The 15,184-nt window shown below is 37.1% G+C and overlaps 1 protein-coding gene across 1 annotated transcript; it reads left to right on the top strand.

Annotated features, from left to right (window-relative positions):
- Positions 1-5,358: 5,358 nt before the first annotated feature.
- LOC150076440 (uncharacterized) lies at positions 5,359-11,585 on the top strand. Its single transcript, XM_090387520.1, has 2 exons — positions 5,359-5,429; positions 9,916-11,585. Exons 1-2 carry the CDS (start codon positions 5,427-5,429, stop codon positions 11,530-11,532), a joined length of 1,620 nt encoding a protein of 539 aa, XP_090243646.1. The 5' UTR covers positions 5,359-5,426; the 3' UTR covers positions 11,533-11,585.
- Positions 11,586-15,184: the final 3,599 nt, after the last annotated feature.

The raw sequence follows: 15,184 nt of genomic DNA, 5'->3' as shown, positions 1-15,184 counted from the left end.
CTTCTGTAATTTTTGGCGATTTAATACAACCCCTATAAAACATCCCTTATAACTGTCCGAAGTTTCCTGTTCTCTCCTCATTTCATCGTTGTCTCCTCATATTCAAGGTACACCACTTTTTCCTCCCGCTTCATTGCAAGCTGCACGAGCTACACTACGTTTTCCTTGTGGTCTGTTAATTTTGTCGAGCAGTGTGTATCACAGTATTGGTAAGCGCATACGTAATATGCATGTGTCAATCTCTCATCATGTTTATGCTACGTTACACTACTTTGCTAGGCGGCTATTTGCCATCACTTAGTGCGCTCAGTCAGAGTGAAGAATTTTATTATACTAGTATAAGAAACGTTTTTCACATTCTCAGCAATCTGTCGTTGCCTCTCCTCATTATACAGTTCAGTCTACTTCACCCAGAGATATTAAAAAGGCTGTTCACGTGCCATTATAAGATAGCAATACGCAGGTCCTAACCCTTGACTAGCAAACAGTAGTTTTATGAATGACAAGAATCACCTTACTAAGAAAAGTAATGCGTTTTTAATCGCCCCTCTGGTTACATGCTGGAATTTACTAGCAGAACACCCTGTACTAAATACCCCGAAGGAAGTGTAATAATCCTAACCTGATAGACAAATATGGTCAAGAGGGATGTGATAACGTTAATACCAATGAGCTGACTTTCAGGGAGGTGTGAATGAAATTAAAAAGACTGTCGCAATGTCTATACTATTGGCTTTTTCTTTTTTATGTAATAAGGGCGTGCCAATACATATAAAATCCACGTGGGTGGTGTTAATTATCAGTGACCTTAAATTCTTTGTATGCTTCGTAGGCAGGAAATGTTAAGTAAATAGAAAGTGATGCTCATAATTCCACCTTCCTTTTGTCCTTTAAGAAAGATTGGGGAACTATCTGAAGTTTATTAAATCGCCACTGGATGCTTCAAGAGAAGGATGTCCCACAAAACTCTGACTGATAAGTTTAATTAGCTGTTTCAAAGAGAAATTTAGTTTCACAATGATGAAACTTGTTTGCTTTTGCTAATAAATAAAAAATAAATAAATAACTGGAACTGAAACTAGATATTTTGCATTCCAAACTGCTTCAGATTTGTAGCTCCTGAAAATATATAATACGTATTTTCTATTACAAATTTGTAGAGTTTTGTTACTTTTTCCTTTGAAAAATTTCCTTTGAACCGTACTAAAGTTGCTGGAGAGTAAGCCAACAAGTTGTTCGCGCGCGTATCCATCATAACTGTGGCAAAAACTGTTCCTACAAGCTTATAGTCTTTGCTCCTAATGTGTTATGCTCCAATAAATAAGAGTTTCTTTCAAAGTTTTCGACGTACAAAGATCGAAAATTGCGTTCAACTACACTAGGAGGTATGTATGTCATCATATTTACACAGAGTTTACACATGCCATAATCCTCTAATTGTTTTGGTCAGTGTAGAATTTTATAGCCAGAAAACAGTTCAATTTTCTTAGCCTTAATGAAGGGATGGATGGATGGATGGATGGACACCTTTACAGCTTTAAATTCTGTATTCCATGAACTTTAGTCTTTTACGGGGAATAAAATCTTGTCTTGGAGCAAGAACAAGACAACCGCCTCCTGCTGGCAACTATAAGAACGGATTTTAAAAGTTTGGTAAAGTCAGAGATCTCAGGTACAAGAACAAAAATGTTTTCTTAACTCTTTTTGTAAAGAAGAGTTCAAGTTCTTTCCGATTTCGTAACTGGAACCATGTAGGTTGATGAGAGAAAAGCAAACTTTGGTACCATACTCAATTCACATTTCACTTGAACTGAAAATCCATAATGTATATATTAGGAATATGCTGAGTGGAAATCCCACCAAACTATGTTACAAATAAAATTTAATAAATTTTATGTACTCCAGACGACCAAACAGTCAGAGGAGTTCACAAGATGCAACTGATTGTTTCTTTAAAATATAGAACATCCTACAATTAGCGAGTTGTGGGCGAAATAGATTGGCCAGTTACTACCTAACGATAGACTATAAACCGATTCTCAAAAACGTCAATTAACCCCACAGTGTGACCGCCGATGACTTCACCCTACAGAAGAAAATTGTTACAGCTCACATAGACATGAACAAACCGGACTTCCTATGGGATGGGCTTTATCACGCTCTCGAAAAACCTACACGCGAAATAATTCAGAACGGCTCCTTATATTGAAAACAGGTGCTTAGACTTATTAATAAATACTAAGAGACACGACCCTCCATTTACCAAAACCTGTCTTTCAAGCGATCTTCAATGACGCTATTGTCTTGTACTGTTACAGGTCATCAAAGTAGCCACTTGACACACGAATAATGATTCAGATTTCTACTCCACTGCCACCAATTATTACCTATGCAAATAGCGAACTCCTTTACCTGATCGTAATCTCCTTTCAAGAAACCTCTGGGTCTTTGGTTTTATAGGATGAAAAAGAGGCGAGATTATCATATTCCTCTTTGGGTACTGCTTGCTCTCATTATAATTATATACTGGAACATGTAATTGCTTGAAATGTGACTCCATGACTAGTGAGGCTAAGACTGCTGTCTACTGTCGTGCAATTACACAGACGTGACGGTTTTGCGTACAGCACAAATCAGCCCCGAGAAATCCAACCATACAAATTATAACAGAGGAATGCACTCCAGAATAATTAAATGCTAATAAACTTGAGCTGAAACAAAGTCTTAACTGTTCAGTATCTTATTACAATGGCACTGGATTTCACTTTATAAATATCTAGAAATGATCGTATTGCATAAATGATAGGAAAATGTAGTTAATTCCGGCATAAAAGTCAAATAAATTGATCCCAAATCCATTTGGTTTTTAAGCATCATGAGATCCGAGGTTAAGTCAGTTGCTTAGTCACTCGCTTATAGTAAAATTAGCGGTTACAACTTTTTATTGAATATTTTCTTAAAGGAAACACCAACTAAAATGATGAATCAGCCTGCAATGACTTATTCGTATGTGACTCCAATTTCGCTTTGTACATACCCAACAAAAATTCAGTGACACGGTAAGGTTTTAGGAGAATCAAAGACTTAGGCCATAATGTGAATTATATATTATGTCTGTAAATTGCATGCGTTCTACGACTGATTTGCTATTTTACTGGACGAAGAACCAAAGTTTCCGTGATAAAAAAAACCATGCTATCCTTCGTCTTAGGCCAACTAACGCAGACACGTTGTGAAAAGGCCCCTAAAAATTCTTTGCATCATTGACAGGATTTGAATTATCAGGTCTTTTCCATCCAGTTTGGAAAGGATGGCGATTCTACCAACTGGTCTATCAACCCGTGAGGGCATATCCATCAAGTTGCGAATTAATATTAAATGTAATTCTGAATTTGTATGGCTGTTGTTGTAGGGTTTAGGAGCATCAGAAAATTAGACCCTACTGCACTGTACATAAAATGTCTGTAAATTGCGTGTATTATGTAGTTGGTTTGCTGGACGAAAAGCCATACTGTCTTTACCTGAGACCGACTAACTCAGCAACGTCGCTAAAAAGACATAAAATTTCCTGGCATCACTGACGGGACGGGATTCGAACTCAGGTCTTTTTGGATGGGCTATTGGAGGAGGGCAGGCTATATATATATATATATATATGATGTGAAAAACAGTGGTCGTGTCCGTTGGCGCTGGTTTAGACCTTGTATACCCTGTAGAAGAGTTGCAACATCTGTACTGTTTAATTTCTACTGTATTTCAAAATGAATGGACCTGTCTCTGACAAGAAACGCAGCTAAACAAATTACTTTATTTCTAACTGAAACCAACGAGAAAAAGCTATGGAATCGTATGAATATTTTTATATAAAATGAACCATTCGTATTTCTTATCTAAAACTTTTATTTTTCTAAAACTATACTCGGATGTCTGTTATTTATTAAGCAAGTTTATTTCTGTAATCCGTTGTACCACTGAATAAGAATAAAATTACTGAATTCCATATTTTAAAATCAATAGAGATGTTTATGTTGATCACCAAAGCAACTAAGACTATGAGGAGAGAGTATATTGTGCCTGTAAATTGCGTGCATTGGTCAATTTGCCTGTATCCCTAGATGAACCCTCTACTCAGGCTACTGAGACTCACTAAACTTAGATACGTTTTGAAAAAGCCCATAAAAATACTTCGCGTCATTAAGAAGACTTGTAATCACAATGCAAACATTCTAAAAAGTCTGCGAATACAGTCGATAATTCAAGAATATTTTATTACCAATTTAAAGGAAGTAATTATTAGGGATCAATAAAAGAAAAGAAAATAATTTAAAAATGGATGCTCTTATTAATAAATTTTTAAAAACTTATTAACAGCAACATATTTGGAAAATGCAATATAAAATTGGCCACTGAGTTGGCGATTCTCTTTGCAAATAAAACAAATAACTAAATAAAATTTCCGTTTATACTCTAGAATGGCCAAATAGGATCGGAGGAGTTCAAAAATAGAGAAACTAGATACAAGAACATCGTCATATTGAGCAGTAACGAGAACTTGAACCATAGTCAACCCAAATGCATCTACTACTGTGCCGTCGCATTTGATCACTGGGCTTCTTGTTTAACGGTGTCAGCATAGCAGGGTGTGGCTGCTATTTCTCATTGAGTGGAAACCTGGATTCATTTCGGATCACCAAATTTGCGAGATATTTCCCAGACTTTTATGAGAGACCATTATGATGGTAGAGACCTTTATGAGCTACTTTTACTCCGTGTTAGTCAAGTATCGATAAATACCGAGTTTTGATTCAAAAGTTAATCTTACAGGAAGACTGAAGTTATGAAGCCCTGAAGAACATCACCTAACAAGTTGTTGATTACTGGAACAAAATGCCACCGCAGGTAGTTATGGCTGACCGTTTGAAGAAATTCAAAGGTCAACTGGAGGCATACTCATTCCTCCTCACCTACGTGAGGAGGGATGAGTATAATTTGAATTTTCTTGTCTGTTTTTTATTGGCCGATGCAGCAAAAGCTTTTGGCTTCCTTGCACTGCATGGTTAATATTAATACCACTACTATTTCGCTGTGACCTTATCGTTGTTCAGAATGTGCTAATCATGTGATGAGCTCCTACAAATGTTGGGATGGAGATCTATAAAATATATTTTCAATAAGAATAACGCCAACTCCTAATTGTAAATAAATCTACGCATAATTTCATTTTATATTTCATTCAGAAATATCAGATAAATTGAATAAGTAGTTAAATTTCTGTAATCCATAAAATCATTTCACCTGTAATATTACGTTTGTTACTAAAGGAATTGTGGGAATTCGAACATTTGTTAAAGAGCGTAAGCAAGAGAGAGATTCATTGCGTACAATCTTTCTCATTGATACGAGTGTAGTGAAAATTGGCAGTCAACATGGTAAGATCCCACCTCTATGAACATTCGTTTTTAGTTTACCATAAACCACGATTTTAATCCTTGTCATCAAAATTTCTAGAAATACTGTTGTAAGTGCATTCTTTGATGTGGTTTGAGTATTCGATCAACGAATACTTCATTCTGTAAACAGTAATTCTTATTTCTTACACCTTGTCCAAAATAGTTCCCTTCTAAGAACTGTCTTTGGTATTTTCGCGAATCTTTAAGTTGTTATTAACAATTCCCCTTGCCTTTCATAAGGTAGGGGGAATTGAGTAAGCGAACTGATAGGGAAAAAAAATGATCCACGCTGCTATGCTCTCAAAAACATTTTCCAAAGTTCTTCAACATGAAGAGAAGACAAACCGTTAGTCCTCGTACCCGAACGCATTTCGATATTGAATATCCATACGTGCGTCCATTTTACGAAAACAAATCTATACATAATTGTCAGCATTTAGACTTAATGAATTATTAATAGCAGGCCGTAACTAATAAAGCCTGTTTGTGAATCTTCTCACAGGCCATAGACCTTGCTGCATCTAGTACAGGGCGTGTGGGGGTCTGGTTTCTTCAATGAGTTATTTTGGTGAATTTCCCTGACCACACTATGCAAATCGACGAGTGAATACAGCTTGGGTGGGCGAATGTTCAACGCTCCAAAAACCGCTGTTCACCCACTTACGATGTACAATTATGTTATAAAGGCATACCATATGTAAATGCGTGATAAAGAATATCATCAACATGCCGCTGCTTTGCTCGCTGTTGTGATTCGTAGCCAGGTCAAGGTTGAAACTGTTAAATGCAGTCAGAGTTTTTGAAGTAATACGAATCCTGTGTTCCAATAAGTTATTTTAATCATTATAGAATGTCGCATGCTGATCACAAATTTTAAGCGGTTTTGGGGTAGGATAGTAGATAGTACTTCAAACTTCTAAAGTAGTGCAAAATCGAATAACCAACACCAATGCTAATGCATTATGAGGGGGGGGGGACGACAAGACGACAAGTGGAGAATAAAAGTTTTTCTATCAAAGATTATATTAAAAGAGGAAGAAGTTGTACATGACAACTCTGAACTTATAAAGAGAACAAACTGAGATAGCTAGTTAATTTCGGTTGATACTCGGCTACTAAAAAAACCGTAAGTTACTGCTGGTCACCTGTTGGTCAAATAGTGTTTCACTCAAAGGGTGCTTCGAGTTAAAAAAAAAAAAAAAAAAAAAAAAGCAAGAGAATCACTGAATAAAAGAAATATTTATCTGTGAGCTCAAATGACATGTCCAGTTACAATTTTACTTCAAATAAGGCACGCATTGCTTCGGAGCAGTGTTTAAGTGACTTCGCTGTAAAATTGGCAAGTTAGCCAGACTACTTTTCTAAAATTGTGGAGAACTTGCTCGTACATTCTGCAAGGTCGATATCTTGACAATCTTTATGATGTTTATCTAATTGGTTTCTACCGATCAGGACCGACAACTGCTATCAAGTTAATTAATTACAGCTACCGAAAATGAAACTTTAGGACAAATTTAAGGGTTTTTCTTTCCCTTACTTCGCGTAACATGACTATATTGAATAACATTGTTTGAAGTTAAAGTTGTGTAGTTGATTATTGCTTATACTTGTATCCAAGTTAAGGCCTTCTGAAATCTAGCAAAAACATTAACCCATGATAACCAAACTTTTGTTTTACCAAAATTTGGCCATCTTGTAAACTTAATTACTGCAACTCGTGCTAAGTCGATCACTATTATAATTATAAGTGAAGGAAGCCATACTTCATGTATAAGTGAAATCAAAAACGGAACCTCCAAATAGGAAGTTCCCATAACTAGATGGTGATTCTACCTTCTCTCCCTCCCCTCCCAACAGCACTGAAAGTTTAGACAATTCAGTGAATGTCAGCCGTGTAGATACATTATTTTCTGGGCAAAGGTCTTTCATTTATGCGCCATTTCGACTTAATTTTGATTTTGTCAGGGACATCTAAAGTACTCACTTTTTTAATTAAAAAGCATCTTAAATTCCATATAACAAGATTAATTATATATATGCAATGTTTTTTTGTATAAATTCCAGCTGAATAATTTGACTTCGCTAGAGTTCATGGGAGTGTGGGAGAAAGAGCGAGATAAAAGCACAAGCTGTTGAAACTAAGTTTTCAACAGTAAATGAGCAAACTTCCTAAGCAAAGTGCCACTTTCTGCCTCGCCACACGAAATAAGCCTGTGTCATCTTTGAATTCTCTTCACTTTTCGGTATGACAAGATTCTACGTTAGATCAAGAAATATCGCCATTATCTCGTTTAGTGGACATATTACATGAATCCAACAATTGTCAGTTAAACCACTTGGCCTATGAAATCTGTCAAACCAGATACAAATAAACCTATAGTATATCATTTAATGATGGTGGCAAGTGAGATTTGAACATTATATTATCTTATTCATGCTTTCTATGCCTTTATTTACTTTAGCCGGCCCTTTAGTATTATCTTAATTTATGATTTAGTTAACAGCTAATTAAACCACCTTAATATTCAAGTGGTGTAAGAGGTCAAGGTAGAATCTTTCGATCTCTCTGGCTGAATAGTGTCGGCTACTTCAGCTCTGCCTGAAATATTCATTTGCTGCGGCCTATTACTAAACAGCAAGGACTCACAGAAGCCCGTGTCATATTGCATCCCGTTTAAACATGTCCGTCAACTGAAGCATAAACTTTTCTAATTTCCTCCATACTAAACATTGCTTTATATTAAACGCGGCTGACGGAATAGGTATCATTTTAAAACTTTGTTCGATTCTTAACTACGTCTTTCTTCTCCATGAAGACAAATTCCGCACACTTTTTTGCCGCCAAAGTTTAGATTCCTCTTTCGTACTCAATATTCTTTATTTTCCACATAACAAAACTTGTTGCTCAATGAAAGCTTAACTATTGAGTGACTCTTTCCTATTCGTCTAAACCTTACATTTTTAAAGTTCAAATTACAGCATACATTATTTTCTGAAAGTTTTTTCTCATGTTTACTTCTTGCGCTATACTCAAGCCACCCCGTTCTTGACATACACCAAGACACCAATTCTAAAGTCTCTTCATTAAGAAAGCCCTTATATAAACTATATTCTCTCAAAATTCTGCTATATTCTCCATCCTAAATTTTTCACTTGTCAGTTTATATCTAGCTGTCCTAATAGCTTTGTAAAGTGCTCGAGAAAAGATTTTGTTCGGTACTCAATCTCACATGATCCTATTTTAAAGTCCAAACCTGCCACTTACGTTAGTTTTGTTGTTTACTCTTAATGAAATCTAAGCCTTCCTGTATAATTTGATATAGAGGTATGTATACTATGATACGTGTATCTTGATATTTTTCTCTTGCGTATAAAAACTAATAATTCTAAGAGCAGAATGGCTTAAGTTTTGTCTTAGAATCAATTAATCAGAACTTGTTTGCGATAGCCATCTACATTTAAGCCAATGAGTGGTTTACGTTAAGATTTACAAAATCTTTCACTGTCTATTAGAGTTCAGTAAGAATGTCGGAGTCTTACAACATACAGTCAAGTCAAGTGATGCCGTTATTACGTATGCCAATTATGGTCTACGTGGATATTAATTGAAATTATTAAACGCGCCCACAGGGATTTAAATCGTTCGTTAAGATGAATTAAAACTTACTGCGTTATTCTCAAATATTCCGACAACGAATGAAATGGGTCCAAGAGTAGCAGTGGGATGTGTCCAAATGAAAAACCGCATCAAGAGGAGCGAATGCAGATAATGCGATGGCTTTCGCACTTCAATCAAGACTTAACTAAAGATGGATCTAGCTCTGTACAACCAATCAGCTAGAGGAAGTATATTCTAATAAATAAAAAATCATTCTTTATAGTCCATACATCATTCCGGAAAAGCTCACAAGCGAGCGTGGACAAATACTAACAGTCACACAATGAAGCACTCGGTTTGAGCTGGTAAGGCTCATCCGCCAAAGATCTCAACTTCAAGTTCCTCAGTCTTTTTTTGGTCTATCAGGAGAAAATGATAGACCAAGAAACACTCCATACCGTATTGTCAATTATCGCTGAATACTCTTCAAGGACGAATGTTATGAAAGGGATACCACTACGTTTGGTCCCTATGGTATCCCTTTCATAACATTTCCAAATGAATGAATATAGTGTTAACTACATGGAAGTAGATGCATCCTCCATAGGAAATTGCGTAGCTTTAGGGAATTTAATGGAACACCGGATCTATGCATAGCAAATTTTCCCTCTTCAAATCTACAACTGACCCTTCTGCACTAAAGCAATGATTTAAACTTCTGTTTACAGTATTTCAAAAATAGAAAAACTTAAGGAATCACCCGAAAAAAGCATTTTAATTCGCGGATGTTCTTATATTTTACTGACTTTAATCAATAGATTAAGAGATAATTAACCAGACACTAATCTAATGTTCTTTCTTTTCCAGGCTTTGGCTATGGCTAGTTATGCGACTCGGCGGAGAGAGTTCTATACAATCCGAAGTTCGACGGCTGACCTTTATTCCGTGGTGGAGGTCTATTCCAAACGCAGCAGCCTCACTCTGTTTAAGATAAGCCTAGAAACTACCGTGCAATATTTAAAAAACAACCGTTGGGAGGATTATGTCTGGTATCAAAGACCAGTTCCTAATAAGAAGAACAACCCATTTCATAAACTTGATGAGAAACTCCTGGCTGTAATCTACAGAGCATTGCTCGTAATTAGTTTTCCTCATTATCCAACTGAAGCTGTTCTCAGACCTATTTTCATTACTGGAAAATTAGAGAAATTTTATTCATTACCCGGAACAGAAATGGTGAGACCTGCTACATTCGAAATACTTCGTTTGAGTATATACTCCATCACGCTGACAGTGCTTATCTTTAATCTTGATAAGTCAAGGATCAAAACTAATAAGAAACATGGTGAAGGCAGTTTGGAAACTTTGCTCCAAAAACTCCTTCATTATGCTCGTTTGAATTTGAAAATATTAAACACTGACATACCATTCCCGTTGGCTTGCCTCCAGTCATTCCGAAAACTAGAGAAACTTCATGTGAAATTTCAAGTTAGAGACCCCAGGGATTTCTTTCCAATAATTGCAAGGGGCACCTTAATTTCTGGTGGAAGCTTAACATCCTTATATTTTAAAGAACCTCCAGCTATGGAAAACATTTTCATTATACTCAAATACTTGCCAAACCTTGAAGAAACCAACCTTGAATTAGGAGAACCCCTTCTCCGTCTACACGGAGAAGAACTTGACAACGGTACACTAATTCGTCAATACAAACTGAAATTCTTTTCACTCTTGTTAACTTCCGAAACAATGTTGAAAATAATTGCAACTACTTGTCCAAAACTTGAGAATCTGCGGATCCTCTTGGAGCACCGTTATTATCAAATTCTCTTGAAACAGGCAGACAACTTGATGCTCTATAAATTAGCAATCGTATGCAAGGATGAGACACTCTCCTTTCATGACCAAGTCTTGCCTGTTTTAGAGCGTTTGGGAAGTAACGTAATATCCTTAAAGATTGACATGGATACATTAAATATTAGTTATTATCAAACTGCTATGGCCTGTCCTGTACTGGAGATCCTTGATGTATCTCTCTCTGAAAACCAATTGCCTTTGCCAGAAGGAGAATTTGACAGCACTCCCGAGTTATTTCAAAATCTTTGCGAACTGTATTTAATTCAGAAAGTTCCTTGTGAAAATGGCATCAGCAACGAGAAAGTAATGTTTCTTTTGTTTAATTGCAAATTTGTGAAAAAATTAACCTTGGCTAATGTGCAAACATTTCATGATGGAATGCTGTACAGGGTGTGGAACTCCCATGGCTTTCTTCAATTGGAAGAAGCCATCTTTTCCTACTGTAACATTAAAGCGAAGACGATCAAGACATTTGCACAGAGCACCCCGCCACTCGAGCGTATATCGCACTCTGTTCGAGCAGTGTCCGGAGTAAAGGACTCTATTTTCATGTTCAATGGGGACGTGTATCATGATCCAGACTTTGAGATTGACCTCGAAAGAAAAATCGTACGAGATAAGCAATAGCGTTAACTTCTATTAATTTTTCTTAGTTGTTAGTTATAAGTAAAAACTAAATGTGGAGCTGAGCTTTAACTATTTCACTGTTGCTTACTGAATGAATAAAGTAGTATTGACTTGGTTGAATTTAGTTCATTTTACTGAATTTTTTGTTATGGCACATGTACACAATCTCCTTTCAATATGAAGAAATACACACAGTGAGAGACGAGAAGCAAATGACCAATGCAAAGATTAGTGTACCTTTGCTAAATGCGCTTGATTTAAAAATATAGTACAAATAAAAGCCTCACCAGTATAAATTAGAGCCGTACACACTAAGTATATACGTACTCTGATTGAAAATAAGAATGGAAAGGCTGTAGTTAGTTACAAAACATTTGTATTTAATTACAAAGGATACGCAACGCTATAGTGTACCACATATAGAAATTTGTGCGAACTTCAAATAATTCGGAGGCGAAATTATCTGCATAAGCAGATAAACTACCTAATGAAAAAAATTAATTTTAAATAGCAGTATAAAGAAACGAACTTTTGCAGTTTTCAGCGCTTCCTTTCTGTAGTTTAATGTTAACTCATGCAAATCCTTGGTTTAATCAAAATTTTAATTTAAGATTTTAAAGAGATACAAATGATTTTTTTTTTTCATGGGAGATCTACATGGACAAATCTACGTGGGCGTAGACCTAAAGATGCTGCTTCTGATCCTCCAGATTAGCATCGCTGGAAACAAACTCCTTGCCTAGGTTTCAGGCTACCCCCATACGAATCAGGTGCATTTGCCATGCGCTGTGACCGTGAAAACTCGGCAAGGAGAAGGCTGAGAGGATCAGTTTCAATATACCGACACTCTTGCCCTTGCTTCAACAAGAGGGGTTGCTCGGCCAGTGGGTTTCCCTGCAACGATCAACTGTCACTGCCATGCTGCCCCCTTCATGGTCCAAGGGGGGAGATTCAGGTTGGTATGGGTATAGTGTCTGTATATCCCTGGAGTCATAGGCACTGAACCAAAATTATAAATACTATGAATCCTGATAAACAGAACATTTCTTCTGGGGTCCCTACCAGAAAATAAGAACACCAATCACTTAAGCAAAGAGGTTCAGAACAAAAACTATAGCAGTTCCAACACTAGATACCGGATAATGTATTCACCGGAGAAAGAATAAGAAAGATGTCATTCCTCTTTTCTTTGGTAGGGATAGCAGGCTTCTCTAGATCTCTGAAACAACTGTCTGTGGATAACCCCATTGAACCTAAGTATGATAAATACTCATAACATATCTTACAAACTATCTCTATTAGGGGAATGCCAATTACCAGGTAACACCTCAAAAGACACTGAACTCATACAGAAACATGACTTCTGAATGGAATCTTCGAGCTAAAATTGCAAGGAGTGGCTGCTGCAAAGCGAATGTTTGTAAGTAGGGATGGGAATCTACTCCCAACTAAAAACCTCATCCTCAGAAGCCTATGGCAGATATAAGTTAATCTGTAATCAGGTCACAAAGGAGGTTCGGCAGGCGAAGGCAGATTACGAGAAATCCTTGGCAAAAGATGCTAAGAAAAACAGCAAGGATTTCTTTACTTATATAAACTCTAAAAGGAAGGGGATGAATCTGATTGGTCCACTTGACATCGATGGTTCGACTGTTGATGATCCTGCTCAGATAGCAAACAAACTGAATGAGTATTTTGCATCTACATTCACACGTGAGGAATTATTAAGGTTTGAAAATGGCAGAAGGTTATCAAATTGTAGCAAGATACTTAATGATTTTGTAATAACTGAGAGCAAAGTGGAAGAGAAATTGTTGAAGTTAAACGTAAGAAAAGCACCTGGGGTGGATGGGATCTATCCAGTTATATTAAAGGAGGCGGCAAAGCAACTAAGCAAACCCTTAGCCATAATTATGAGAGCATCCTTGGACTCGGGGGAGGTTCCCACGGACTGGAGATGTGCAAATGTATCCCCAATTCACAAAGGGGATCGAAGGGTTACACGAGTAACTACAGACCAGTTAGTTTAACTTCTGTTCCGCGTAAAATAATGGAGTCGCTGGTTAAAGATTCATTGCAGGATCATCTAGACAAGACTGCAGCAATAATTCAGACACAGCATGGGTTTGTTAAGGGAAAGTCTTGTCTGACAAATTTGATAGGATATTATGATGTGGTTACAAAGGAACTGGATGCAAAAAATAATTTTGATATCATATATTTGGATTTCAGGAAAGCTTTTGACACTGTTGCGTATGGAAGACTATTGTACAAATTGGAGCAGAGTGGTATTAAGGGTAAGTTGCTACAATGGATAAAAGGATGGTTAAGTGCGAGAAGACAGAGGGTGGTAATCAATGGGTGCTGCTCTTCTTGGACTAATGTTATTAGTGGAGTCCCACAGGGTTCGGTGTTAGGTCCTCTGTTGTTTTGTATATTTATCAATGATATTGATGAAGGTATATCAGGCTTAATGTCGAAGTTTGCAGATGATACAAAGGTTGGCAGGGTTGTTAATGACAGTAATGGCAGTGTGCTACTGCAACAGGATCTAGATAATTTGGGCAGATGGGCTAAGAAGTGGCAACTGAAGTTTAACCTTGACAAATGCAAAGTACTGCATGTGGGTAGAAGTAACCCCAGAGAAACGTACCAACTGTGTGGTACTACACTGAAGGTGGTAGAAAATGAAAAAGACCTGGGAGTAATTGTGCAGGCAGATATGCAGTTCTCTGAGCAATGCAGACAGGCTGCCAGGGCAGGTCATGGGGTTTTGTCAATGATATATAGAAATTTTGCTAGCAGGGAAAAGGAGGTGATTATCCCTCTGTATAAGGCAATGGTCAGACCACGCCTTGAGTACTGCGTACAAGTCTGGAGGCCTCATTTTAGGAAGGATGTAGATTTACTTGAACGTGTACAGAGAAGGGCAACAAGATTGGTGAGGGGAATGAAGGGATCCTCTTACCAAGAGGCTTAAGTTCTGCAAATTGCAGTGGCTGGAGACTAGGCACCTGCGCGGTGATCTGATTGAGGTATATAAGGCCTTGAATGGGTTGAGCACGCTGAATTCGGATGGGATCCTTCCACTTGTTCAGATTACGAACCTAAGGGGACATAAATTCAAATTAAGAAAAGACAGATGTAGAATAGATGTGCGGAAATTTGCCTTTAGCCAGTGGTGGTTAATTGCTGGAACAAACTTCCATCTGTCGTTGTGGAAGTTGATAGGTTGAATAAATTTAAGGAGGAACTGGACAGGCATTTGGAGGGAATGATGTGATTTTTTTTTTTTTTTGGCTGATGCTGCATAAGCTCATACATTTGCTTTCAAGTCGGTCCAAGGAAGCCACAGCCTTTTCTGCACTGGCCAAAAGGGTAATAACAATAAAATAAAATCAAAAGACATGAGAAAATACAAATTATGCGCTTCCCTACTTACGTTGGTAACTATCCAGTTGACCGTTGAATTTCTTCAAACTCAGCCTCAACTACCTGTGGAGACAACTTATTCCAGTGATCAACAAACTAGCTGATTATAAAAAAAACTTCGTACAGTCTAGTCTAAACCTCTTCTCCTGTAATTTGAATTTATGGCCCCCTAGTTCTGGAATTCTTTATACTGGCAAAAATTTCGCTCTCATTCATTTTA

The sequence above is a fragment of the Mastigoproctus giganteus genome, chromosome 13, assembly GCF_048544385.1.
Source record: "Mastigoproctus giganteus isolate SK-2022 chromosome 13, ASM4854438v1, whole genome shotgun sequence".
Taxonomy (NCBI): domain Eukaryota; kingdom Metazoa; phylum Arthropoda; class Arachnida; order Uropygi; family Thelyphonidae; genus Mastigoproctus; species Mastigoproctus giganteus.
Note: the sequence above shows the minus strand (reverse complement) of the source record. Positions and strands in the feature narration are given on the sequence as shown.